This window comes from Ciconia boyciana, chromosome 2, assembly GCF_034638445.1.
Source record: "Ciconia boyciana chromosome 2, ASM3463844v1, whole genome shotgun sequence".
Classification (NCBI taxonomy): Eukaryota; Metazoa; Chordata; class Aves; order Ciconiiformes; family Ciconiidae; genus Ciconia; species Ciconia boyciana.
In genome coordinates, this window is record NC_132935.1 from 119,481,218 (window position 1) to 119,507,195 (window position 25,978).

At 45.2% G+C, this 25,978-nt stretch overlaps 1 protein-coding gene across 2 annotated transcripts in view; it reads right to left on the reverse strand.

Annotated features, from left to right (window-relative positions):
- The window catches only part of KIAA1143 (KIAA1143 ortholog), an 84,136-nt gene that overhangs the window by 9,076 nt on the left and 49,082 nt on the right, over positions 1 to 25,978 (reverse strand). The window contains exon 4 of one of the 2 annotated variants that reach the window (XM_072853775.1): positions 12,352 to 12,393. The exons of the other annotated variant lie outside the window; for it this stretch is intronic. Coding sequence (XP_072709876.1) covers positions 12,367 to 12,393 — 27 coding nt within the window. The 3' untranslated portion in view covers positions 12,352 to 12,366. Of the gene's footprint in view, positions 1 to 12,351; positions 12,394 to 25,978 lie in introns of those variants that run through there. 2 annotated transcript variants of the gene reach the window in all.

Genomic DNA, 25,978 nt, shown 5'->3' on the forward strand with positions numbered 1-25,978 from the left:
TGTTTGATACCAAATTCTGTTCCGGCTCCAGAGAGAAGGAGGAGGGTCGGGTAGAAAAATGGGAAAGATAGGAGGTGAAGCTGCCTCTCATTTTTTTCTCTTCTGTAAAGCTTCTGCTGTTTCACAAACTAGCGGGTCCAGAGGGAAGGGGAGACGAAAAGGGCCAAATCACTACGTGAAGGAAGAATTTGCAGTGCTGAGATGGGGAAAGTCTGCCCTTTGTGAGATAGCATTTCTGATCTGCAGGCGCACAAAGCCTTCATAATTGCTGGAGTCATTATTTGCTGTAGATGGCAGAGAGACATGACAGGTACTGCAGGACACATAATAAGCTGGAATGAGCAGTGATGTTAATCCAATACCATCAAAGATGGGGCTCATCACAGAATCCCATTTAGAGTCCACAACAGCAGCCCTGATACCGCTAAGGAATATGTTTCATCTAAGTGCAGACATCACTCGGTGCAGGCTTCAGTCCACGGCTGTACATTTGCTATCTCCTCCTCTGCTCCCAGATGCTGCAGCTACAATCTATCCACCCCAGTTTACCCCAACCATGTATCTGACCCACTGTTTGTTAGAGCCTGGCCGCCTGCATTTTATTTCACTACCTAAACTATCTCCAGTAATGAGGAGGCCAGTAACGACCTTAAACAGCATATGTAAAAATTCACTTATCTTTCAGCCCAGTTTCCAAGGCTGCAGGTGCTGTGTTGCTCTTGTGAACTTAGGGGCTGTAAGCTGAGTTTCAGCTCTCAGACATTTTCTATTTGTCGTGATTCCCAGATGCAGCATCAGTGAACACCCCAGCGTACCTCCTCGCTTCCACAACATGCCAGGTAAGGAGAATATGTCTAGACAGAAGGCAAGGCTGAAGCTAGGGATAATTTTTCCTCCAGCAGCCCCTTGACAGCTTTCAGCACAGGAATGACAGCTAGGGATTTATGGATAGGTTGCCGAGTCCAAGCAGACAGACACCTTACTCAGGTGCTTTTGTGGGGTTGGGAGACATAGGAGACAGCTGCTGAAACAGCACGGTGTGGGAGGACGTGTTTAGTCAGAGCTTTGTGAAGCACATTCCTGAATGTTTATTAAATTCAAATTTGACTGCACAATTTATGACCACTAAGCTGGGTACAAGTGTTCCTGCAAAGAGACATGCACAAGAACTGAGGCTGAGCTGCAGCTGACTTCTGTGGAAATAGCGCCCAATGTCTTGAGCATTTGGCCTGTTACTTATTTTTAGCACTTGAATTTTGCACTGTGGTCTCTGTGAACTTTACTACTTTGATAGTAACCAGAGTGCTCCGTGTGAACAAAACAAGAGAATAAAGTGACTACAACTTTTAACTACAGCGGCAGGGGAAGCTGCAAGACACAGCAAAAGGCACATGTGAATTTATACCAAAGAACTTCATTAGCTGACTGCTTATTTAGAAACTAGCAGCGTGACCTAACAGCCCTGGCATCCAAAGATTCAGTAGCAGAGGACTGGTTTTGGGTATACAAATATACTACAGCACTATAAAACCAAAATGTCGCTTGTTTTGCTACATTTCTGGAACGTAATGCCTTTTCCTCCACTTCTAAAAAAGCAGAGAGTACCAAATTTCAATGACTGCAATTAGCCTCCCATCTTAGTTTTGTGGCTCTTCTGTTTATTGGTTCTTCTCAAGGAAACCCTGTTCAATGAGGGCTCAACTCTGCCTTGAAAACTTGATTAACTTCTACAGGAGACACTAATATAGCCTGGATAACCAAGGACGGATAGGGCATAACTGGAAGGAAACTGATGAACGCAGAGAAAACAGCTGTAAGGGACAGCTATTTGTACTAGGGAAGTACCAACCACGTCTTGGTGTTCGGATACCAGCTCCCTCCTTCAGCTGCACACTGGAACTCAACCTCTTTACCCATGATTAATGCATTCATGCTTTTAAAAACTTGCAGCACCTGGAGTATGAAGAGAATTTTCGGATTTACAACAATATCCATTAAATGCATTTTTAACACAATTAAAAATAAAGACTGGGGCTCTATGACACTTAGCGCTTCTGCCAGTCCTCTGTTCAATGCTCCCATACGGTTAAAAATGAAACTCTTGTGTGCCCAGGCTGAATTTGAAGACATTAGCTTGTAACTAAGCCAAGCTGGTAATGATTTATATAAGTGAGATGATGATATAGACTTCTGCTAGGGTCCGCTCAACAGATCAGTCATTTCTACAGCTGCCTGGTAGTTTGCACACCAATGTCTGAAAAACTATCAGCTCTCTCTGCAACATGGGATGATAACGTGCCATCGCCTATGGTCAGAGCACTGGTGGCAACCAAAGGGCACTCCGTCCCTTGTGGTGTACTAGCTCCACCTGCACCCAGTCTAAATTAGCTGCCTAGGTTTTCTCTAGGAGCTACGGAGGGAGAACATGTCACATCCAAGAGGCAGTTCATCCCTTCTGACTTACCTTAGGACAGGTATCTCCAGAGGCAACTCACCTTATAGATCTGCACTAACTAGAGAGTTCCTTAAGACAACTAAACTGAACGCCTTGCTTTTATCTAGCTCGAGATAGACACGGAGTGCTTGGGATTGCCACCAATACAACAGGAACTTTCAGGGTGCCAGCTGCTGTAGTCACCTCCACAAATCAACCAAAAATTAGAGTCCTGTATCATCGCTATGGGCCTCAGCCATTTTGCACTCAAGTAACTCAAAACAGTTTTAAGTCAAGCGTACCCTCCTTCACATTCCTTTGCTTTGCTGCCGAATTCACTGTCTGAAGCAAGCATTCCAGACCATCAGAAATAACTGGCTGTGCAGGTGAAATAAAGAAGATTTGCAACTCATTGCATTAACTTGAGGGCTAAGAGATCCTTAAAGTGTTGCTCTGTTGGTGCTCAAAACCACATTATATCCCTTTCAAAAGTTGCCCAGCCCCTAGACTAGCGAGACCCTCCTTCTGGTGGCTGTAACTTGCAGAGAGGCTACCATATGCTTACGCTAGAGCCACAACACCATACAAGAAACTACTTGACCTTTTATTGTTCCAGATCAATTTTTTTGCTTACAGATTTAAATTTCCTTTGCAAGACAAAGTTAGGATTGTTTGGCAGATTGAACCTTCATCTTTCTTGCAGTAACATACAAAGATTTGTTTCAAAGGTCCCCCCTATGCTTTTTATCCTTGAATTGCTGAAATAAACACTCCACCTTAAAGGACTTTGTCTTTGAATTACTTGGAGCCAGAGGAACTGAACATTTATTCAGTGATAATGGCACCATTGCCCCTGCAATTTAAAGTCTTCAGTCTGCTAGATCATCAGAACAGCAATATTCTGCATGATTTCAGATAAAAGGCTGTGATGTGCTCTAATTTCCAGGAAATTAGTTATCTTTATTAGAAATATTTCCTTAGGTCAGTGTTCAAGACTTACAGGATGGCTTGCATTGCCAAGACCAATGTGTGCATTTAAATCCGTAAGCAGATTTAGCATCTCTCTTCCAAACAGCAATGTCTTGCTGCCTGACCCCTACCATGCCAGTAAATCCCATGTGTCTCCCAGAGCTCATGTGTCACCCTGTGAAAGGTGGGAACAATCAGTAGCTGCAAATATAGATTCAGAGGCCTCAGCCATGTACTGATATAGCTCCTTTCACTCTCAGGGGAGAGGAAAGTATAAACAAAGGATCCCTTACATTTCTTCAGAGTCACCCAGAGAGTCCAATACAGCACGTTCCCTAGGGCATCCATTGAGAAAGACCTTCTCTGTCATCCTCATAAGGGCTGCCTATGAACTTTGGAGCCAGTGGGAGTCTGCCCTTTGCGTTTTGGGTGCACATTGAGAACCGAATGGACATTATTACTTGGCAGTGATCAAAATCTACCCATGGTTTCTGAGAGTCACAGATAAACACTGAGTCCTAATAGATAAAGTCATCTTAGTCCTCCTTTGTTCTGACGCTAGCACCTGCTAAAATGCTCAGGAATATAGGATCAGAGCTCATATAAACAATCCGTACCATGCCCACTCACCCTTTCCACTCCAAACCACCCAAGCTCCCAAGGCTTTCAGAAATCCTCAGCCATACCATCTCAGCCAGCATCTCTAAATGAAAGGTTTGCGTATCATCCCAGTCCTAATAGATTAGGACTCCTGCTGGCAAGCAGAGAAGCTGGCTTAAAACATGAAGGTCAGTCGGTCGGTCAATAGCCATTTACACCAGAAGGTTGCTACTCTGAACAGCGTTGGACCACGCTGTCCAGATGTCAGCTCGGAGGCTCCTGCCTCCACTGCCCAAGCGGTGAGTGCGGGGATCTCCCCTGCCTCCCCAGGCACGACGAGCTCTGACCCCGGGGAGCTCAGCCCTCCTCCCCTGCCCACCTTCGCCCCACCAGCAGTGCAGTGCAGTGCAGCTTTTGGTTTGGTTTTTTTTAATAGCCTCCTTTATGCAAGCCACTTTATGCAATGGAAAGTCCATTTCATGGGGAACAGGTTAAAGCACCCCATCAAAAAAGCCAAAAGCAGCAGGAGAGAGGTGTTAAGAAAGAGAGGAAGGAGTGAGTAAGGACAGGTTAAAATTGGTAGTGAATTACATTTGGGAGTTGCAATCCAGGTCCTCCTATTGTGCAGGTGTTCACATTTGTCCTTAAAACCTTTACTTATTAACAGCAATCACATAAAAATGGCCAAAGCATGGTTAAACCTTGCCAGAAGTGGAGTTTTGGGAAGAGCAGAAGCATTGGGCAATTCAATCCAAATTTAATTTTTTCAAGTTCCACAAAGGGAGCAATTTTTTTTCAGTGTTGAAATACTCATTTTCAACTTAAGAAGTATTTAATCCCTTTCAACACTTCTTTCTGAGATGGCATATTTCATTTAAAAAGCATCCGAAATTACAAGCGAAAAGGCTAGACACCCCAAAATAAATATTTTCCAAATAAAGTGTTACAGGTCAACCCAAAATTATTTTTCTGGTTTTATATTTTCCTGGAGAGCCTAATAAAACCTTTGGGTTTTGATTCAAAACCCAAATTCTTCTAGTCCAGCCACTACCCAGACAAACCCTTTATTTTCCAAGTTCTACTTGCACAGATGTTTCCACCATCAGACCTGTGTTTAGTGCTCCCAGCTTCGCTGAATTTATCACACGTAAGGTGATTTTATCCTGGAAGAGCACAAGACACCCCATCAATTTTCTGACTGCCCAACACATGCTCCTCATACGAGCTGCAGAGAAGCAGCCGATCACAACTACCATGGGAGACAGGGAGAGCCGAGAGGACATTTCGGACAGGATGCACAGCAAAGGAATAACAAGTATTTTTCACAGGCAGGGAGGCGAAACCGTAAAGCCCAGTCGAACTAAGTCTAAGGCTGCTTTGTGTCACCAGAAGCAGTGGAGGGGCCACCAGAAGCCTGCAGGACCTTCTAGTGGGGACAAATGTGGTTCTGACTCTGCCACAGCCTCAAGAGCACCTTCTCCATCCGCACAACCCCACGCAACACGTGTGCCAGACTTTTCTGACTCAGTGATGTATTATTTTTTTTTTTTACCCTGAGTTCTCAGATATCACATCCATGGGAGTGGGAAGGGGGGCGGTTAATTGCATTTCTTTAAAAAATTAGGAAGTTAAGCTTATCTCTCTGCCTGCATATGGGAAGCTGTGTGTCCTGGATGAGCGAGCTGACGTGAGATGGTTTCTAGGCAACTTCTGCAAGCCATGTTGGAACAGGAATATGAATTAAAATTAAAAACAAAACACAAACAAGTCAAACAAAACAAGTCACAGCTACTCCACACAAAACCAGTTTTGACTGACTCGTAAGGTTCGTGCGAGGTCTTTTGTGGGATTAATATTGCTTTACTGTTAAGGAGAGAAAAACTGGCACCCCCGCATCAGCATCTATTGTGAGACATGTGATAAGTGTGTTTATGCAGACAACATACATAGCTTGTGTGTGATAAGAGGCCTGTCATGCCACATCCGTGCAATGATGTTACTTGATAGCTGAAATGCCACAAACCAAGTGTTCCAGGAACACCAGCCCAAGTACACCCTGGGGCTGGAAAATGGTGTCATTAACTCCAGTTTTTTCCTCTTTCCCAAAGAATTTTGCTTTGTATTTACCAATTCATTATACCTCTTTTTTCAAGGGATTGGTAAAGTTTAGGCAAAAAGTAGTGTTCTTGGGAGCTGCCTTTATTTGCTTCTTTACTATGTAGTAGAGAAATGAGGACGACGTCTCATCTGCTTAGGTTATTCTGCAGTATTAGGAATCGATCGCTGTACTTTTTTAGTCTCGGCCCAAGTTTCAGAATTAAGGTGAGGTGACCCCATTCCCCTCAAAACCTATTCTTCCAACTTCTTCACCAATTTATTAAACTACAAAGGTGTCAGACAGAACACAACCTCACCCATGTAAATCCAGAGTTGTGTCATTTTTCCAGTGTCAGAGTAAAATTTAGTCCTCAGTGCTCCGGCTGAAAATTAACAGTTTCACCCCACACACAGTCAACTTTGTTTCTGAGTCAGCATAACAAGGGGTATTGGATGCAGTGTTTACAGCCTTCTCTTAAGTCATGGAGGGCAAGGAATGCCTTCCAGGGATTTTAATTATCAGGATCCCATTCTGCTCCTGCATTCACCAGCGTGAATGAAAAGCAACTGCCAAAGTCTGAACTTGACTGAGAATAGGGAATTTGCATGGTCAAATAAAATTGCTAGCAGGTGTTTTAAAAGCCAGAATCACCATCATTATTCCAAAGTGTGTGTTCAGGTTTCAAGAAGAGGGATACCAAAATCAAGTGAAGTGATTAATAATCAAGCCTCCAAAGCAGTTTAATTTACAAATCACCTTTTTTTTCCCTTAAAGGTTGCATGGCACCGTTTGTCTGAGTGTAAGACCGTCTTCCCCCAAGAAAGCAGGTTATAAGCAGTGACACTTCACAAATTTTGTTGTTCATATGAAGTCAGAGCAAATCACGGTTATCGTTAGAAAACAAAACCTCTAAGCCTAACTCAAGCTTTTCTCCCAGCTCTAAAGAATTCATCGACCAGCAACACTCCTGGGCTTGCTTCCAGTGGTTATGGACCCAACACTGGCTTTAGCAGTGGTGTGTTTCCTCTGCTCAAGAACCCAGAGCAGCATCCCAGATACTTCAAATTGCTCCACGTGTGTCCAGCTCCTGATCCTTCACAGCTTCTGACAGACGGCCAGTGAGTGAGCACTCCTGGACTGCTGATGGAAGTGGACTTGCCTCTGGGGACCAGGCTGTGCTGGGTCAACACCTCCGGTGGTGACACGCTCTGGCTCCATCATCTCTTGCTAGCAAGAGGGCTAGGCTTCCCTGCCTTAGACATCCTGTGGAGCAGGACCCTGCTGGTCGTTTCCATGGCTGCTCCTGTCGATGCTGGCTGGAGTTTGTAAACCCAAATTTAACCACCCTAGCACTTGAGTCCCATGCATTTGGCCTCCATTTCTGGAGTTCACCAGTCCTTAGCACCGCTGGGTGACCATGCACAGACTTAACTCTTTTAATCCCTCCCAGATTTCTTCATGGCTGCTTTCTTCCGAGTCCCTGTGACCCACTCGGACCTCTGAGACTTTGGAGGCTCAGCTCAGCCTGAGTGAAGCTGAGGCAGATGCTGAGACTGGCCTCCTTTTTCCTGCAGTCTTTCCATGTGTTCCCAAACTGACAGCTCTGCTCCCTGCAGTAAACACTCTCGCCTGCTGCCATCACTGGAAACCTCGCTGCCTGCCTTGCCTGCAGACAGAAAGGGGCCTATGTAATAAAATAAGGAGGAAAAATTACCAACAAGGCCATGCTGTGATACCGATTATAGAGAGTAATGGCAGCCATCATCCATAGCCAACATCCGTGGTGTAATTCGGAGTGACACAGCCTCTCCACTCTCAGGCTCTGGCCCTTCCAGAGGGATAAACCCCTACGACCACGCAAAGCGACTCACAGCATTGGGACTGAAGCACTTGTCTTCTGCAGAGGCTGGTCTGCTCCTCACTACCAACTCTCCACTGTCCAGAAGACATGCCAAGGGCTATTTTAGGGGGAGTCTTGGATTAGTCAGAGAGGTTGCATCAGAACAAGGAAAGGCAATTTCTCCTCTCAGGGATTCAAGCTACTGCCTCAGGAAGACTTACAAACAACTCTCGGAAACCCAGGACAGGAAAACCACAAAAACTAGATGTCACTTATTGTAGTTCTAACCCAGAATGAAGGACACCAACTGAGTATGCAATGCATTATTATTATTATTATTATTACTATTACTACTACTACTACTACTACTACTACTACTATTATTACTACTACTGCTACTACTACTACTACTGTAGAGTGAGAATGCAGGTGGTACCCAACACTGCTCACATATTAGAGAAGCTAAGCACTGTCCTGCATTACTTTTTCGGATTTTAGTGTTTTCCAAGGACACTAGCTTAGCCACAAGTGAAAATTTAGCAGCAGAGCTGATGGAGCTACGGTTGCTCCAGCCTGCACCCTTCCCTTTCCCCCCACACACTGCTCGATGCAGGACTGAAGCACTAGATCACCTGGCATGACGGCAGTCATATAGTTCTAGAGGTCCCCTTTGCGCATCTTGGCTGCTCTCACCCCTGCCAGCACAAGAGGAAATTTGCCATGAGGTAAGGTTGGAAGATACTCTTTGAAAAGTTCAAGTGGAAGATTTGTGTTTTGCAAAATTAAACCCCAAACTGTGGATGAGTCAAACCTAGGTCCTATCATATCTGTACCCCAATAGCCTGCCAGGGGAAGAGGGTTCCAAAAAGAGGTCTTAGTTTACCTTTCCCACGTAAGCAAATACATGGCTATGTACGAACAAGTGTCTCAGTGATGGCTAGGTGTGTTTCAGAAACCTTTAGTGTTTTTAGGAATTTAAAAGACCAGTCACCCCTGAAAGGCCTTTACCATACCCTCCAATAAGCTACCCAGAGCTTTGTCAATTCTGTTTCATGAAGGAGCCATCTAACCCAAAGGCACTGTGGTCTTGCCATTTCAAGGACTTCACAGAAGAAAATGGCTGAGGTTCACTTATTAGCTTTATTGGACACCCATAAAAATGTCAGGATTCTCTGTTACTATATAAGCAAGTGCAATTCTTACACTGCAGATTAAAAACTACCGTGTAGAAAGATTTTGGAGTAAATGTCTACCATTCATTCATGCCTTTTTAGGGGACTATTGGAGATTCACTTTTAAAGTAATTTCTGTTCTGGATCTTTGCAGTTCATCTCTTCTAGAGATCTGAGGACACTGCAAGATACAGGCACATCTGTTTCCTGAACGCAAACCTACGGGCAGTGACAGCTTGCTCTGTCTAATTGTGTGTGTGAGTTTGTGGGCAGTAAAAATACAATTGTGTTATGCACAGACACATACACAGAGAATATTCTGTTGGTGGCTTAAGCTAAAGCCTTAAAGCAAAACACCAGGGGTATCAGAATCACAAACCAATTCTGTGGGCTCACCTTGCATGTGATTTCAGCATAATCTTACAACGGCTTGCCTTGTGGGTTGTTCTTGATAGCATTTTTCTAGAGGGAAATTTTGAGTAAAGTACAGTAGACAAGGGCTTGATCAGCTTCTGGAATCTGGTGCCAAATTTTCAGCAGAGCCTGAGTCAAAATAGCAGGAGAGAAAAGTGGCAGATGATTTTTTGTCATGCTTGCTATTATGACTTAGTGGTGGGACGCTCAGGGCTGTGTCACAGCACAAGCACTTCAGCACATGGTACAAGTTAAAGAGCATGGGCCGATGGGGGTGACTGCCCATGGAGTTACCTGATCAGCAGAATAAACGCCTAGCTGTGGTGTGAAGCACGCTGTGTAAGCCCACAGTGCTCAGCGTACCCTGCCACATCCCAGCAAACAGCCAAGCTTGTCTCTGCATAAAACAGCTCAGTCCACATGTAATGCATGCAACAATTAACTTTTACATGTTAATTACCTGACTTTTCTATCATCAGTCTACTTCATTACAGACCATCACTCTGATTTTCATTGCTCACGTCTTAATAAGCCACATACTCCCTTTTTTTATGGTTGAGGGGAAGGTAAGCAGCACATCTTGACCACTTAGAGCACGCATTAGGCGAGGAGTCCCAGGGGGGATTTCTGCTTCGGCACTGCTGCCTCCACTGAGAGATAAGATGAGCAGAAGTTCACGCGAAACATCACTGCATGATGTTTTGAGCAACTAAACCTCAAAAGGTCTGCAAAACGCTCCCAAGCAAGTTACAGATGGGTGACCATACTGTCACCTCAGAGAGATGCTGAGCTCTTCAGTGTCATTTTCTGAGGTACATCGGACTGCAAGAGAGCAATTCTCGTAAAAATGTGAATAGTGATTGATTATATATCTTTCTGACCAGCCGTTTCAAACCAACATGAGAATCCCAAACAATTTTTTAGGCTGAAGCACAGGGGCAGCTAACCAGCATAAAAATATATTGCTTTTAAAACGCTTCATTTCCATTTTAAGTGGATTTTTCTAGAGGAATTCCACTGAAATCCACTACTCCAGATTTACACCACTAGGATTAAAATCTGGCCCCCTCCTTAAGGAGGGCCCATTAAGGTGTCTACGATCCAGCAACGTAAGGGGTATTAATGTAATGTTAATAATTCCTTATTAGCAGCATTTTGAAGCCTTCCAAAGACCTGAAGGAAGACCAGAGCTGCCTGGAGCTGCACAGGAAGTCAAACACGTGGTTCCATCTTGTCTCAAAGTCTATTGCTTCTCCCTAGTAAAGCGTCCATGTTCTTACTTAAAGGCATCTGCAGGTAAATTACTCTCTGCCTAGTCTAATGGACCAATTTCTGCTTTCATTTCTGGGGATATAAATCTTAGGCTCACTTTTCTGACAACACAGGCCATTTCAGTGTAAGAAATTTCACCCAGCAACCTCAAAACCCTGAATGGTTTCCTAACTTGGGGCTTTTTTCAAAGTCCTACAGTTTATTCTTTGTATGAAAACAGTGTACCAAGAAGCACAGCAACCTTACTGCAGATGTCAGCAGCTTATCCAAACAGACCTTTCCAGAAGACATTTCAAAATGGAGGGTGCAACACACCAGCGTCATCTGTCTTCAGCCTGGCTCTGCCATTGGCATTGCGCAGTCAGCTGAAGAGCAACAACAGGCCCAAAGTGTAATGGCTTGGTGCAGGGCACAGAGGAGGAAGAAAAGTGAAGACTGAAAAACATCCATCACGTGGGCTTCTGTGTTCAGCATCTGCAAAAGAACGTTGTTTTTCTAGCAGCTGCTTTTTGCAAAAGGGTCTTACTGCCAACAAGGTACAAACTTTATTCTTAAAAAGCTTTTAATGAAGCCATTTCAGTAATACAACAGACCACCTCAGGAAGGGAAAACATTTACTGTATTGTTTCTGTCCCCTGCTTCTGTCTCTGCTCTGGTGACCAACACTCTACCAGCATGCAGGAGGAGCACCACCATCCTACACTCAGCAGCACGAATGCTGAGCTTTCTGAGGAATACAGTCACTGTTGTTTTCCCCTGCAAGAGGGCTATATGCACAGATATATGTAAGAAGAGAGCATTTGATCTCAACTGCTGATTCAGTAAGAAAAATGGAACACAAAGAAGAGACCAGAAATTAAGCAGACAGCTAGCGGGGGGTGCAGAAGCCATCCGCTGATACCTGTGCAAAGTGTTGCTGTTTACCCACCGTTTGAAACTCCTGGGTTTTAAAGCGGTGGCTCACTTTGCTTTCTACGTTTCTCTGTTTGCTGATCTTGGTGGTGGAAGGTCGGCGGAGCAATTAGCCACTTTTCCACACTGTGGTATTTGCCACAGAAGTAGTAAGTGAAAGCAGCTTCTAAAAAGGCACCTGGCGTGGGGCTGGGGTAAAGCAGGTGCATTAGCAGGGTGTTCAAGAGTCTTGCACCTGATAGATCAATCAAGGCTAAATTCAAAGGCAGATGTTTAAAGACTAAAATAATTTTAGAGATTAAGGCCTGAATTTTTAGCATCTAACATAAAACACTTGCATGAAGACCCTGCATATGAGCAATCTAGAAGTCATCATCACTGGAAAGGAAAGGCAGATCTATCTCCTTTCCATCGACCACCAAGGAAGCTCCCAGGAGTGCTCTCCTAACGGAGGACTCTCAGCTGAACGCTTGAGGCTAGATGTTAGGAACAGAGGCCATGATTAGTAAACTTGGCTGTAGTATTCAGGCTTGAGTTTAGACGAAGACTCAATTATAGGCCTCACTGCTCCAGTGATGGTGCAGCAGGAGTCCAGTTGCTGTGCAGATATGGAGATTCTCTCCTGCTTCCTGATGCTCTGCATCATGCATGGTGGTTATCTGCAGAAGAAGGAGCCAGTCACCTGGAGGAGTGGAAATAAGATACTGGTAACCAGAAAGTACTGAAGCAAACCCAGCCAGTACAAGACAGTGGTCAGCATTTGCTAGCCCTCAAATCATGTGGTGAGTCTCAGTCCAGCTCCCAGTACACCAAGGTCTCCCTTGCAGAGACCTTCATGGTCGGTGATGCTGAAATGGAGAGGGCCTTTCTCTGTTACGGTGCCTCTTTCATGGGATGCCTTTCAGCTCCATGGTTCTGCCCATATATGCTGCCATGAAGGAGAAGACCGCAAGTTCATAAAGGCACACTGTGCACTGCAGAGACTGGCCTTGTCAACACCTGTCCCTCAAACCCTCACTCCCACTGTGCTTTTTTCGAGCATATTTAAAATTCCCTTTCATGTAATTGGCGATTTCCCTTCCCTCCCTCCTACAGGTTAGGTTAAAAGGGGCAGGAGGTCCTTTTCCGCATTGATTTGTTTTCCTGACCTTTCAGATACACGCAGAGAAGATCAACAAAAAGGCACTGGAAAAGGAGCAGAACAAAAGAGCAGTGCTTGCTCTCATTTGAAGAAGTAAGAGAAACACGAGACTTAGCATTGAGTAGAAAATAAACTGTCCGCTGAGGAAAAGAAAGAAGCTGCCCGAACAGAGAAGGGACTGTGAGGAGTACCACTTTGCACTGCAACATCGATGGAGCAGGCTGTGAAAATGGAGAGTCAGCCGTCAGCGAGCAGTCACGACCTCAGAGGTTTTGGTTTTCTCTTTTCTTTACTTTTTTGAAATGTAATTTAAATAGATAAATCCTATTTCCAAATCAAAGGAAATCAGATAAATTATTTTTAATCCTTGATATTTACACCCTGCTATTAAGCCGTTCCCCACCACAGTGCACTGTGTGTGGTACCATTATATGTGCTGTGGATTTGGTTAGACATAAAGCAGACGCCCTGATCGCTAAAGCTCCCCTGACATTTTCTCGCGAGTGCATCATGGTGGCTTGACCAAATTCTAAGCTGGGTACTAACATTTTTTTCCTTGCTTAATTCCTCCCAGGCATTCAATAAGATTTTCTTCCTCCCTCCCATATCTTGTAGCGCTGCTTTGCCTTGCTGTATTACACACTAAAAGCAGACATAGCACAGCAACAAATGAAGTGATTGTTACAAGGCCTTTACCAACCTCACAGGGACATGGTGAGGATTAATTAATTGCTTATTCAGAGCTTTTATATCCTAAGATTAAAAATAGTATAATCATAATAAAAACAGATTACTACATTATCAGAATCAGTTACTAAAATCCCCAGTAAAGACAATACAAGTTTCCTACTAAAAAATTTCAGGACTGTATTCCAATTACACCCCTGCTGGGAGACACAAAAAAATTAACCCAGACTAACTTTTACGGTCAGTAAATTATATCTCATTAAAGGCCTGTATGACATTCTCTCTCACAATTATGCTGAAACAAATTAGGACCATTTTAATTCTGAAGAGAATAAGCTAAGGAATCCATCCATTTATGTGGCATTGCTAATCCACTTTCATTTCACACATTTAGTTAATTCAGATTAAGTTTTCCTCAGCGACTCTGCATACGCAAATCCTCGCTCTGAAGCAATCACCTCCCATCACAGATACTCATCAGCAGCTTTCATAAGTTCAGTAACTTGTGCATTTATGTGGCTGGACATGGGCGATGGTTTCTTCAAAGCCTCAAACCTCTGGGATTCAGATCTGAGCACCAGAGAAGTGGGGGAACTGCAGAGGAGATTCCCGTAGTCCTTCGCTCGAGATGTGACCCAGGGTTGCTCCAAACCACACACCAGATGCAGTAACCCTTGAGGGCTGTCAAGCAGCCAAGAGCAGATGGGCTGTGGGTCCTCCAGTGCCGTTCCCTCTCACGCCTCGCTCATCCCTCGTGCTCGGAGGCAGCAGGCATCCATCTCTTCATGCAAAATTTACTCCTTTGGGTGCAATGTCCATCCTAAAGGAATCCTTCGTGGAGCACTTGTGTTCATACGGCCAGAATGAGATCTGGATTGAGACTTCTATGTCCAGTTTTTATACCATGAATACCTGCCAGGTCTTCAGGACCTCACTGCAGGCATAACTTCATTGTTTTAGAGGGAGAAATACTCTGTCAAGTTTCAAACCCTCTGAAAGATGGCACTAATCCACTCCACTATTACACTACTACCAGTGAGGTCTGCTGAAAGATATCAGCACGAGGGCAAAGAGCCCACAAATGGGAAACTGAAGCAAAGTACCCTGACACGCAAAGAGCCAATGCTCAATTCAAAACAACCAAAACAATCCTTTCCTTGTGCCCTGAGGCACTGAAATTCTCTCTGAGAGTGACATTCTTTTAAAAGAAGAGTAATCAAATATAAATGCTTTTCAGCGCTGAAGCTGATGCCTGCACCCACGATGCGCAGGGACGAATGCACCTGTGAAGAAAACGCCTTTGTTCCTTTCCAGCTCACATCGGGGCAACGTGCTGTAGATGGCTGCAACTCCTGGAGCTGAATGTAAAGGCTGTGCCCTAAAAAAAGGAAACAACATTGCTTTTGTGTACCGTTAAATCTGGCTTGCCACCAGGGATTCGTTTAAGATACAGGGGGTCCTGAGGCTACATGCCACTGATGTATTTTGAAGTTAGGGCAGATCTCTTCATTGCTAAGCAAACCTTTACAAATACCTTAGCACACCCTGCATAAGCCACAGGAGGTGTTTAGGAGACTACAGAGGAGCGTTCATTAGAGCTGCTCAGCAGTGAGGAAATGGAGCACCAGTGCATTCTGCTGAGAGAGGAACAAACGCGCTGCTCAGAGCCGGTCTGTGGATATGTACACCATTATAAAGTGCTCTTACTGCAGTGTTATGTCCTTTGCAGCTTCTTTACTCTAGCTTTTCTTGTGTTTTCTCTTTCCTTTCCTCACCTTCATTATCCCCAATTGCTCTTCTGTCTTCACCTCTTTCCTTCCCGCCTCTAGCTGCAAGGCCGCTCTTCCTCCCAGGTCTGAGCAGTCCTAGCAATACAACAGCAGCTACCCTGACACTTGACTAGCTCTATAGTCCTCTCTGGCAGGACCTGAACACTTTCAGGCACACAGGCCTGGGTGCATGTCACCTCAATGCATTACCTGAACTTTGCATTACTGACTGGTCACCCTAAGAGCTCTCGTTTTCTTCTCCCAAGACAGATAAAGAGGTCCTGCAGGGTGATTCATCCCATTCTCATCGCCTTCTGCAGTGGTCTCACTTGCACTGGCTTTGCTTATATGCTTAAGTGATGCTCTTGAATCAGGCACCTCAATTAGATTTCCCTTTGTCTCAGGGTAGCCAGGATGAATCTGGGCTTCATACCCTGCCAGCCTGATGTACCCTTTGCGGTAGGTTTGGGGTTGATGCATTTTTTTTGCCAACTCAGGCTAAGGATAAATACTAAATCTGGATTCACTGAAGCTGTATACACGCAGCCTGCACTGAGTTCAGTCCTTTTCTAACTGTGGAGAAGCTCAAAGCCGTCAGCTGCACAAACAATCCATGAATTCATAATCTGTGAATTTTTGAGGATGGGGAACAATTACTGTACAATGCTGCACATGTATTATTCAAGCTCCTGAAGCCACCCAGCTGGCAAGACAACAAAAGAACAAACGTTTTGCAATAAAGTTCATTTTAATTGAAAGACCAAAGAGTCACATGTGCCTCTCCTTCTAGCCTTAAGGACAGCAGTAAAAATAATGTCATTTTCAGAGCCTCTGCTATTAAAAAGAGAGTGAGAGGGGCTTTGTTTTTTAACTATCAGAGAGCCATATTCACTTTTAATGCCCGTCTATGCTACTCTACCATTATACAGGGGAGTCCATTTTGATGAGACTATGAAGCTGTATAATTTGCCTTTTATGGATTATATGGCCTGTCACCTCAAATATTCATCTAGATATTACCACAGAAGGGATAAACACAATAAAGATCTGGTTCTGTAAATTCAGTCCACATTCATGACACCACTACACAAAATCAGTGCTGGGTGGGAAGCTCTTTGGTGTGTTATCCTTGGCATAAGAAATAGCTCAACAACTAAATTAACTTAGATTCTCTGATTTAGAGGCAAGCGTACATACGGCTGTCTTCAGGACAAACTCACACACCAGGCTAGACGTCGGGATGGCGACATTTCTTTCTTTTTTCTTTCTTGGTTTAACAAATCACTAAAGGCAGTCTTGCACGGTACATGTCTGCAGTTTTGCACAACTCGAGGTTGAAGTCCCAAAGTGACTGAAACCACTGGTACACACTGTTCCAAGCACATGTATTTATGAGGACAAAGCTTGTGAGATCAGAAAGACCCAGATGAAGCCAGCTTCTGGCTAACTAACTGCTGCGTCCCTCAACGTGCAAAACCATATGCTATACGCTTTACCTTCCTCATGCATTCTCCTAGAGTGACCTGCTGCTATTAATAGCCTGCTACCATCAGGATCCAGCGTGACCTATCAGAGCAAAAAAATTTGCTCCTTTTTGGAAAAGGCAGACAGCTTCAGCATTCCCTGCCCAGCTTCTCGGAGCTGCTCTCTCTGCTGTACTCTATCCATGCAAGGGCAAATTTTGTGGCCCCCTTCATTGGTTTAAAAGGGTGTGCAGCAGATGAGTTAGGTAGAAATAAAATGCAGATTCTCTGTAGTAGTATGGTTCTAGTAGATACAGAGCTCCTCTGTGACACTGCAAGAGCATAAGACTTTCACGCCTGCTGCAAAGCTATATTCTGCATGGCTGCAGCTCCTGGGAAACTGCTCTCCTGAAGTAAGGAAAGAGGTATGGCCTGCAGAAACGAGCTCTGACTTCTTGCCAGGACAAGAGGATCTGCTTGATTAGACAGAGTTGTTCTGCCCATACTCTACAGGACAGCACATCTGCTTTTTTGGGGACCTAAGCCCCTTATTTAGGGCTGACCCTTGTTTGACCAAGTCAAAAGTCCCACTAACTCCAAGTAGTGTAGGATCAGGCTCTTAATCCTTCAACACATTCGGGAACACAGAGTTCAGTGAATTTCACTCTTTTACTGAAATCTCTTGCCAGTGAACCATGGTTTGCTCCATCCTGAGCTCCCTGTAGCACTTGATCTCAGATCTCCAAAAATGCTCACCAAATTTAAACTTCCTCAGATTCCTTTTCACTTTCTTTTTTAAAGGATGGAAGTTTTGCTTTTGTTTCTTTTTTTAGCTTTGGAAATGAATTGTTTCTGAATAGCTGATTACAACATTGATTCCTCCCCTTCTATCATGCAGGGTGAATCTAGATATTTTAATAATGCTCTAAGACTGTGTCTGCCCTGTACCAGAAACCACTCTTCAGTTCTGTTCTGCAAAATATATATGTATTGCTTGCTGTTTGTTGGCCTCTGGTCAAAGGAAATAACAAATGAGCACAATAAATTTAAGATATGGGAGAAGAGAGATCTTTTGGATGTGGAAACATCACTACTAGCAATTTCAAAACCCCATTCCACTTGCCCCAGCCCTTCTGAATGCCATCCCCCTCCTGTCTTCCAGGATATCAGCAGTCCTGGAGGTGGGGAGAAGCCAAACAAATGGCAGCTGCTGAAATCCGGCTTCTGCAAACAGTCCAAGGACAATCTGTTCCTTTCCAGACCACTTGGAGGGAAAAAAATACCCTTCAATTTTTTAAGCATACATTTTGTATTTAAAAGACCACACACAGTCCAGAGCTTTGAAATGATACTGTGGGATTCAAAAGGATATTTTCTGGCCATAATGATTTATGGTGCTGCATCAGAGCCCTCTTTGAAGAAATGAGGTGAAGCAAAGTGGCTTTGGCAGGAAGGGAAATGGCCATCCAACGATATGTCCAGACATTAGGTTTAAAACAAATAAAGACACAACCATCACTGCAGGATGTTGCAAAGGCTGGAATTACAAATGGGTTAAAAAAGGGATTAGACAAATTCATGGAGACTGGGCCCACTGGCAGCTATTAAACATGAGGATCTGGCTGTAGCCTCTGGCTTGTGAAGTTCCCTAATTCACTGATTGCCAGCAACTGCTAGGTTTTATCGAACGAAGATGTCTATATGTGCCCTGTCGTTGTAGTCTTTCCTTATGCAGCTGCCACCCACAAAAGGCAGCGTGCTGGCACAGCCCTGGGTCTCGTGCAGGAGGGGGAAGCGCTGATTTGCTCTGCTGAGTTACCCCAGGCCGCGTGGCTGAGTGCTGCTGGGGGGGTCTCTCATCAACTGAACATACAAGGGTGTTCAGTGGACACTAAATGCAGAGCAGGTGGGAGGGAGCGTCCTGTGCCGTGCTCACTCAGGAGCCGAGCAGGTACGTGCATCCTAACGCAGGTCCCAGGAGGATGACAGCTACAAGAAAATACACTCGTTAGGTTTCCTGCAGGACTTCTGGAAAAAAATACACACACCCTAGTAAAGTCTTTAACACTGAACACAAACACTGCAGTGGAGTCAGCAGGAATCCCGTCCACGAATCCAAAATATAGCCCAGGACTGAGAGCTTGTGCAACAATATCCTCACTCGCATGGGTGGAGAAAAAGCACAGGGAGAGTCTCTGAGGTTACAGCCTGGAGCGGGGAAGCTGTGTTCAGGGGAGAGCCTTCCCCCAAGGCTCTCCAGTGATGTCTCCAGTGATGTCTCCAGGTCTCCGTACCTCGCTGAAGAACAACCCAGATGTCTTTTGAGAAGAGATACAATTGAGATCAGACTTCAAAAATATCCATCATCTTCTGTAAAACAGAAACTCTCGCTGTGAGCAGCTCCCCACATGACGCAAAGTGCCCGGTGTTGGTGAAAACCCTGCCCTGTGGTTACCCACCCAGGTGAGAAGGGACATCTCAAAGCATGACCCTCTTCTCAAGCAAAGAGAATCATTTGAAAATCTGGATTCTCACTCAAAAAATCCACTGATCGATCTCTGCATTTTAATAATGTGGTGTAGGAGAGTTGTCCTGCATTTTGAGAAGTTGTGTGATTTTTTTTCAAGTAAATGCTCCCTCCCTAATACCTTACACAAGCAGACTTTAATGCCAATCCCATACAGCACCTGTAAGCCATGTGGAAGACGAACAGCTACACAGGCACAAGCAGCCTACCCCAAAGTTATGGCAATGAGAGATAATGATCCCGGCTGCAAAGGCAGGGGCAGAGCACTATTCTCAACAACATCTTTCTGAAGTCTTCTCTCAGCCCTAACTCTTCTCCCAGCCCTGTCATGCCAAGCCTGGTCTCATTCTCCTCATGTAAACCCAGGAATATATTCATTACAGCTGGTAATGGGGATTTGCCTCCTTTCTCAAGCAGTAGAGTGGCATTTTACCAAATGGATGGCAGGGTCACTTTGTTAGCTAGCAAAAAAATAGAAGATACTCGCTGAACTCTCTGAGATTGTGCTTTGGCATGCACATCTTCCAGCGCCCAGCACTAAACGTCACCACAGAGGGCAACAGCAGGGAACAGTCAGACGGTCCCCGAATCAGCACCTTAGTGCAGTGCCAGTGGCAAACAGCTGGAGCACAGCCAACCCTCTTACTCACCGCCTCCTTGATTGCTACAGCTTGTACCCAACTGTAAAAACGCCAGGCACTGCCTACGTTTGAGGCAGCAAAGCCTTAAGAGAGGTGAGGTGCACAGAGGAAAAAAATGATGTGATGACTAAAACAGTCGCCAGGGACTCCAGGGACGCGGGTGCTGCGTGACACCAGGCAGTTCAGCCCCCGGTTCTGCACATCTTCCCGCACCGCAGCGGTGCTGGGAAGCTTAATGAGCACTTGAGAATCCTGCAACTTTTTTTTTAATTAAATTGTGCTGCACTGTGAGCTTTTGCTGTAACAGGTCTGGCTGAAATACCATGCACAACGACCTGCTCAAAAGTCACCTCAACGTTAAAAATGATTGGAAAAAATATGTCTAGAATTCATTTTAATGTGCATATTTTTCTCTCTGTCCTATTTTACCTCCCCCATTTTTTCATATCCCTCCTCTCTCCTTTTATTTCAGTGCAGCCTTGTAAAAGGCTGGTCCAGGTCTCTGACTTCTGGTTCCTGTGCTGTAGGTCTTACGTTCAAATCCTGCAGTGGTAGCAGCAGGTGGAGTAGCAGCAGATGACCTCTTCAAATTTTTTAGGGTTTTAAAATGGATGTTGAACCATTTATGGAAGGGATTATATGCTTTTTCTTCCAGTCCAAAGGACCTTTTAAAAGCAAGAAGTAGCCAAAGGAGGGGAAAGACTTCTTCTATTTAAATGAAGCAAAGCTTTAAATAAATGATGGTTTCCCAAAGAAATGAGACTTGCAGAGCGATTCCCCAGACATCTTTCAGGCTGGCTGGTCCGACTCAGCCAGGTTTGCCAAACAGGCAGAAACCTCAGATTCCTGTGAGCTTGGAGGCAGCCAGAAGAGAAGAAAAGCCTCACGTTAGGTCATCCACCGTGCTGATAACTACGAATGCTGTCGCTACTTCTCCAGCCTCCCTATTCAAGAGGGGATGGGAGTGGGGAGGAAGAGGAAGGAAGCAGCCATGAGCAGCATGACTCCTGGGAGGGGTAGGAGGCACAGTTAGGAACCTGAGGATGCTGCAGTGAGACTCTAGCAGGCTTTGGGGGAATTAGCTACAGCTCCAATAGCCAGCTGGAGAGCACTGGGCCCGATTCTGTCTGTCAGGAGGTCAGAAAGCACTGCGCTGGGGCTTTTTTTTAAGATAACAACAGGGCCAGTAAGAGCTGGTAGGGCTGTCAGAAGAAAGCTGCTGCAAAGGCCAGAGATGGTCCCCAGTCTCATAAAATCTGTCTCAATGGGAGAAAGTAGGACTCATCTCACTATTTACACTGCCACACAGAAGTCTGCCACTAAGCTGGTCACCCCCGTCTCTATTTAGAGAAAAAGAGGAAGAACAACACAGTTTTAGGGTGCTATGACCTAGTTTAGGACAAGAAGGGGAAGCCCCAAGACTATGTTAGGTATGTGTATGCTGACTGTAATGGAAGTCTGGGGTCACTGCTGCAGAAATCTGGGACAGGGAAATCCTTCTTCAGGTGTGTAAGTCCCATCCAGTAGTCCCCCTAACCTCTTTTCACTTGAGCCTGCCATCCAAAAAGAAATTACACTCCCACAAGCCCGTATTTTCAGCAGAGAGAGGATCCCAAACCCGAGGTCAACTCGCTCGAAGCACGGTACTCTAAATACAGAAAAGCGCTCTCCTGTGCCCAGTGCTCCTTTTGCAAACCCTCTCCACAGCACCGTCTAATTCCCCATCCTTCAGCCAGGGAGAAGGTGTGAGAGCGGGAGAGCGAGCACACAACCAGGCTGCAATCATAAGAGCAAGGGAGGGACCAAACAGCGCTCTCTACAAAGGGAGTTCCCAGCTACACGCTAGCCGCCTGCTAGCCATACCGAGCCCTGCAATGGGGTGTCTAGCCAGTAGCACCGCACTCCCCAAGACCTAATTTGCAGAGGCTGCAAATAATGAAGAATAACTCAAAAAAAAAAATTCATATTAAAAGCCTCTCTTTTTAAAAGGATTTCCTCAGTCATCCCGTTTCACGTCTTCGACCACGGGGTAAAGGTAAGAGCCAGTTTCGTTGCACGGGCATCCCCTTGCAGCAGCTGCAGTGTGGCAGAACTGCCACCTCTCTTCTGCTTCTCCCCGGCGACGGTAAATCCCCTGCAGGCTTTTTCTGAACTGCCTCTGTCTGTGGCTCCTGCAGAGCACAAGCAGATCTTAACATCCATCAACAGATCCACCAGACCTCACTCCTGCTGTCATCCCCCAGACTTCGTCTGCCATCCTCCTCCACCGACAGCCACCTGCCTTTGCCATGAGACTCCAACCCATGTTACTCAGCAGGATGGATTTCTTTAGCCAGGAAGAGTCTGCCATTCCACATGGTCTTTCCCCCTCTCCTTGCCAAGCAGCAGACAAGGTCTCCAGGTGCCCCTGGGCAGGGGACTACCAGAGAAAGCAGCAAAGGAGCCGCTGAGCCAGTTCCTGGTCTGCTGCAGGCCCCAAAGGGATTTGAGGAGATGCACAAGATGAAGGAAAGCCTGTGCACTAATGGTCTCATGAGCTAGTACCAAAACGACTGCCTGCTCCTCCTGAACACAACTCCTACGTGTCCGGCTTTGATAACATAGTATGCACCTTTGCAGTGGTCATGAAGACGCGCTCTGACCTTGAAGCCAGAGCTCTTCCAGGCCTGGACCTGCCATGCAGGTTTGCAGGGGAATGAACCATGGGACCTTGCCCACCTTCCCTGCCTCTCCCTCCGCTGCTGACTCAACGGAGACAGCACCGAGTCAGACGCCATCGCTCTGAGCGCTCAACGGACATAACCTGGAGAGACCTCCAGCTGAAAACACACAAGGAGGGGGATAAGCGTGCCACAGATACCCCTTCTTTTTTTCCCCATCATGCCTTTCCAACCTCTGTATGTGAAATGTACAGCTAATCATGATAGCTCCCTTTGATAGTCAGTTAGTGATTTGCATCCTTTTGGTAATTATCCCATTGCCTGCACAGAGCAGATAATTCAGTGGGTCTGCTGGCACCGTTCAGCAGCCACGTCCCCAGGTTATAAAGTGAAGTGCTGAGTGGAAAATTTTAATGACTAGGGGCTGGTGAAATCTTAAATTGATGCCAATACATGGTGAAGTCTGTTAAGTAATGTGAAATGCCCTTTTGGCTGGAAAGGGCTGGATGAACCTGTGGTTGATAAGTTGTTAAATTACATCCCATGGCTAGCTGCTTGTCTAAGGAAGGTACCGAATGATAAGTGCGCAAATTATCGTTACCACACGGAGCAAAACTATTTCCAGCAGAGATGATTTGATAAAAGAGAAGTTATTTATCATTATTAAAAACAGTACCTTTGTACTTCTCCACATTGAACAGATCCTGAACTGGCAATCATCCTCCAAAAAGGTACCTGAGCCTGATTTAAAGGGCTTTATGACTGTTTTAACAGATGGGTTTTTCTCTCATGGAGAAAGAAGATTTTAATATCTAAATTGCCGTGTTTCTCAGAATTATTTCTCCGTTCATTGCAGGCAGCTTGATTTCATTTTGGTTTTCACACCCTGTTGTCATATTTGACTTTTCCTAAAAAAACCCCAAAGAAACACTCTTTCACAAACAAGGAGGAAACAGGCTGCTACATGCAATGGTAGAGGAGAGCTTTGTCTTCTACACCTTCACTTTGGGCCATGCAGAGACAGACAAGGCTTAAATTAATTTTCAGTGGTTGGCTGCTCAGTGATGGAGGGGATTAGGTGGTAGAGTCAGTTTTGTTGCAAGAGGCAGAGTGACTTCAGTTAGCTTTAACTACCACAGCCAGCAGCTAACCATTAGCCACTGCCCGGTGGCCTTTTGAACTTCTCAGGGGACAGATCAAATGAACTTGATATGAGCTCATATGAGCTATCATTTGAAATATGAGCTTCCTGAACAGCTCTACAGGGTACCAAAGCCATGCTGGGCAAGGTGAACCTGCCAATGTTCAGTGAGTTTAATGGATAAATTAAGGGTGTTATTCTCCAGTACCGTTATTGCAGGCTCCTTTAGCACAGGTCAGTTAAATGTAACAGTTAAGTGGGACTACCTATAGAGTACCATGACTGCCACAAGTTGCTGGTGACAGCCATTGCTAGCACCAGTATACAGTAGCCCTTGCATGGGGAAGAGCCCAGTCATATTCCCAAACCATTCCCTTTCCCTTCCCCCAGGTCACAAGGAACTTGGCCATTTTGTCTTCCTTGAAACAGCACAAAAAACCCCACTTCATGATAATGTTAAGCTTATAGTGCAGCAAGGTAGCTAAACATGTCTGGGCCAAAAGACAAGAATAAATGGTACAACATCAGGGGACTGCCTCACGTGCATAGAGTATGTGAAGTCTAGTTTGCTGAACTAAAACCTCTTTCCAGTATTTCTTGAGGTCTTCTGAGAAAGACGTCATTGTTGACATTTTGGCATTAACTTACAAGCCTGCTATCTCCTATTGATGCGGTAGTAGCTGGTTTAGATTTGATTATCAAATCACCTAATCTGACTTTCCATCTAATATGGGCCAAGGGCTAATACAGGTGAGATATTTACCTTCCTGCAGTTCAGCCAAGCTCACCTGCATCTGACTACAGTGCCCCTTTCAACACAATCTTACCCTTGACCTGAAGTCTTCCAGAAAGATGATTCAACACCAGTGTGGACATTTCAGACAAAAGTACCTTTGAAAAAGGGGAAAGAAAATTCACCCATAACTATATAATGATAATGCTGCGGTACGTAGAGAACCAGCGCTTTCCAAAGCCCCACTAGTGCCATCACCAAAGGGAAGAAAGCGTCACCTTGCACTGACATGATCCCTTCTGGCAGGATCCACATCTAAGGACTTCATAAAGTTTTTCTTTTGTATTACAGGAGCTGCAATGCTATTACAGATCACTCCTTTCAGTATTTTTCCTCTGTTTCTCTGTTTATTTATTTATCTATGTTTCAGTAATACACTATGCCTGTGAAAGTTAGACATTCTCTGAGATTTTCTGATGCTCAGAACGGTAAAGCCCCAATAACAGTTTATTCACAGGGAGTGTGTTCAACAAGACAAGCTTAAAAGAAGAGAGATGGAATTAAAGATCAATTGGAGAATCAAAACATTGCTCTTTAAATCTGCATGCTTGCCAGCCAGACAAGGACAGGGGGATTTCATAACTAGGTTCTCACAGGGCTCCTCATGCTGCCCTGACAGGAGACAGCATGGAATATTTCAGCTGCACCTCAGTATCAAACTCAGCTCCATCACGCCTCAGTAGAGTTGTGTCTTCTCAAACAAGGGACAAATTTGGCCAAGAAGCTTCAGTGGGAGCAGCACATAGATAGCCCTGAGCAAAACTCAGTCCTGTCAAAATGTCTGTTTTCCGTCTCCATTAAAAAAACATGTCCCAGCGTATAATCACGCAACTGACAGAATGTGGATCTCCTTTAGCATGCAATTCATCAGAGACCTGCTCCTTCTGTCCTGACCTCTTTTATTTGCAGTGAAAGAGCAGATCTCTCAGCTCAGCCATGGCACACCTGGGGCTTGTGCAGGAGTGGGACCTCGTCACCAAGAGCCTTCTGTGCCACATGGACTGAAAGACGAAGCGGTACTTGGGCCCTCGTTGCCCTTACTGACATCAGTGGGAAAGGGGGCAGATGCTAAGAGCAGAAATTGCCGAAGGGACGTTTTTGGTGACTTCTCTGCTTTGCTGAAGTCCAAATGCTTTAAGGCAAATTACCTTCCATGAGAAAAATTTCATGAGAGGCAAAATACTGGGGTGCTGTCACAGACTAGAATAACTCCTCATATGCGACAAAGATCGTCACGTAGTGGTGAATTTAAAAAGTGGGTGAGCTCACCTATTCAGTGTAAGCAAAAGAGGGCAAACTCTATATTGCCTAAATTGGGTGTGGAGCAGCGCTGCTTACCTTCAGCTATGTCCCTGGGAAGGAAAACCCAGGGTCATCCACAGCTCTGGACAGGAGTCAACAACCCAATAACCCGGCTGTCCTTCTGTGCCCCAGCTGGGCACCTC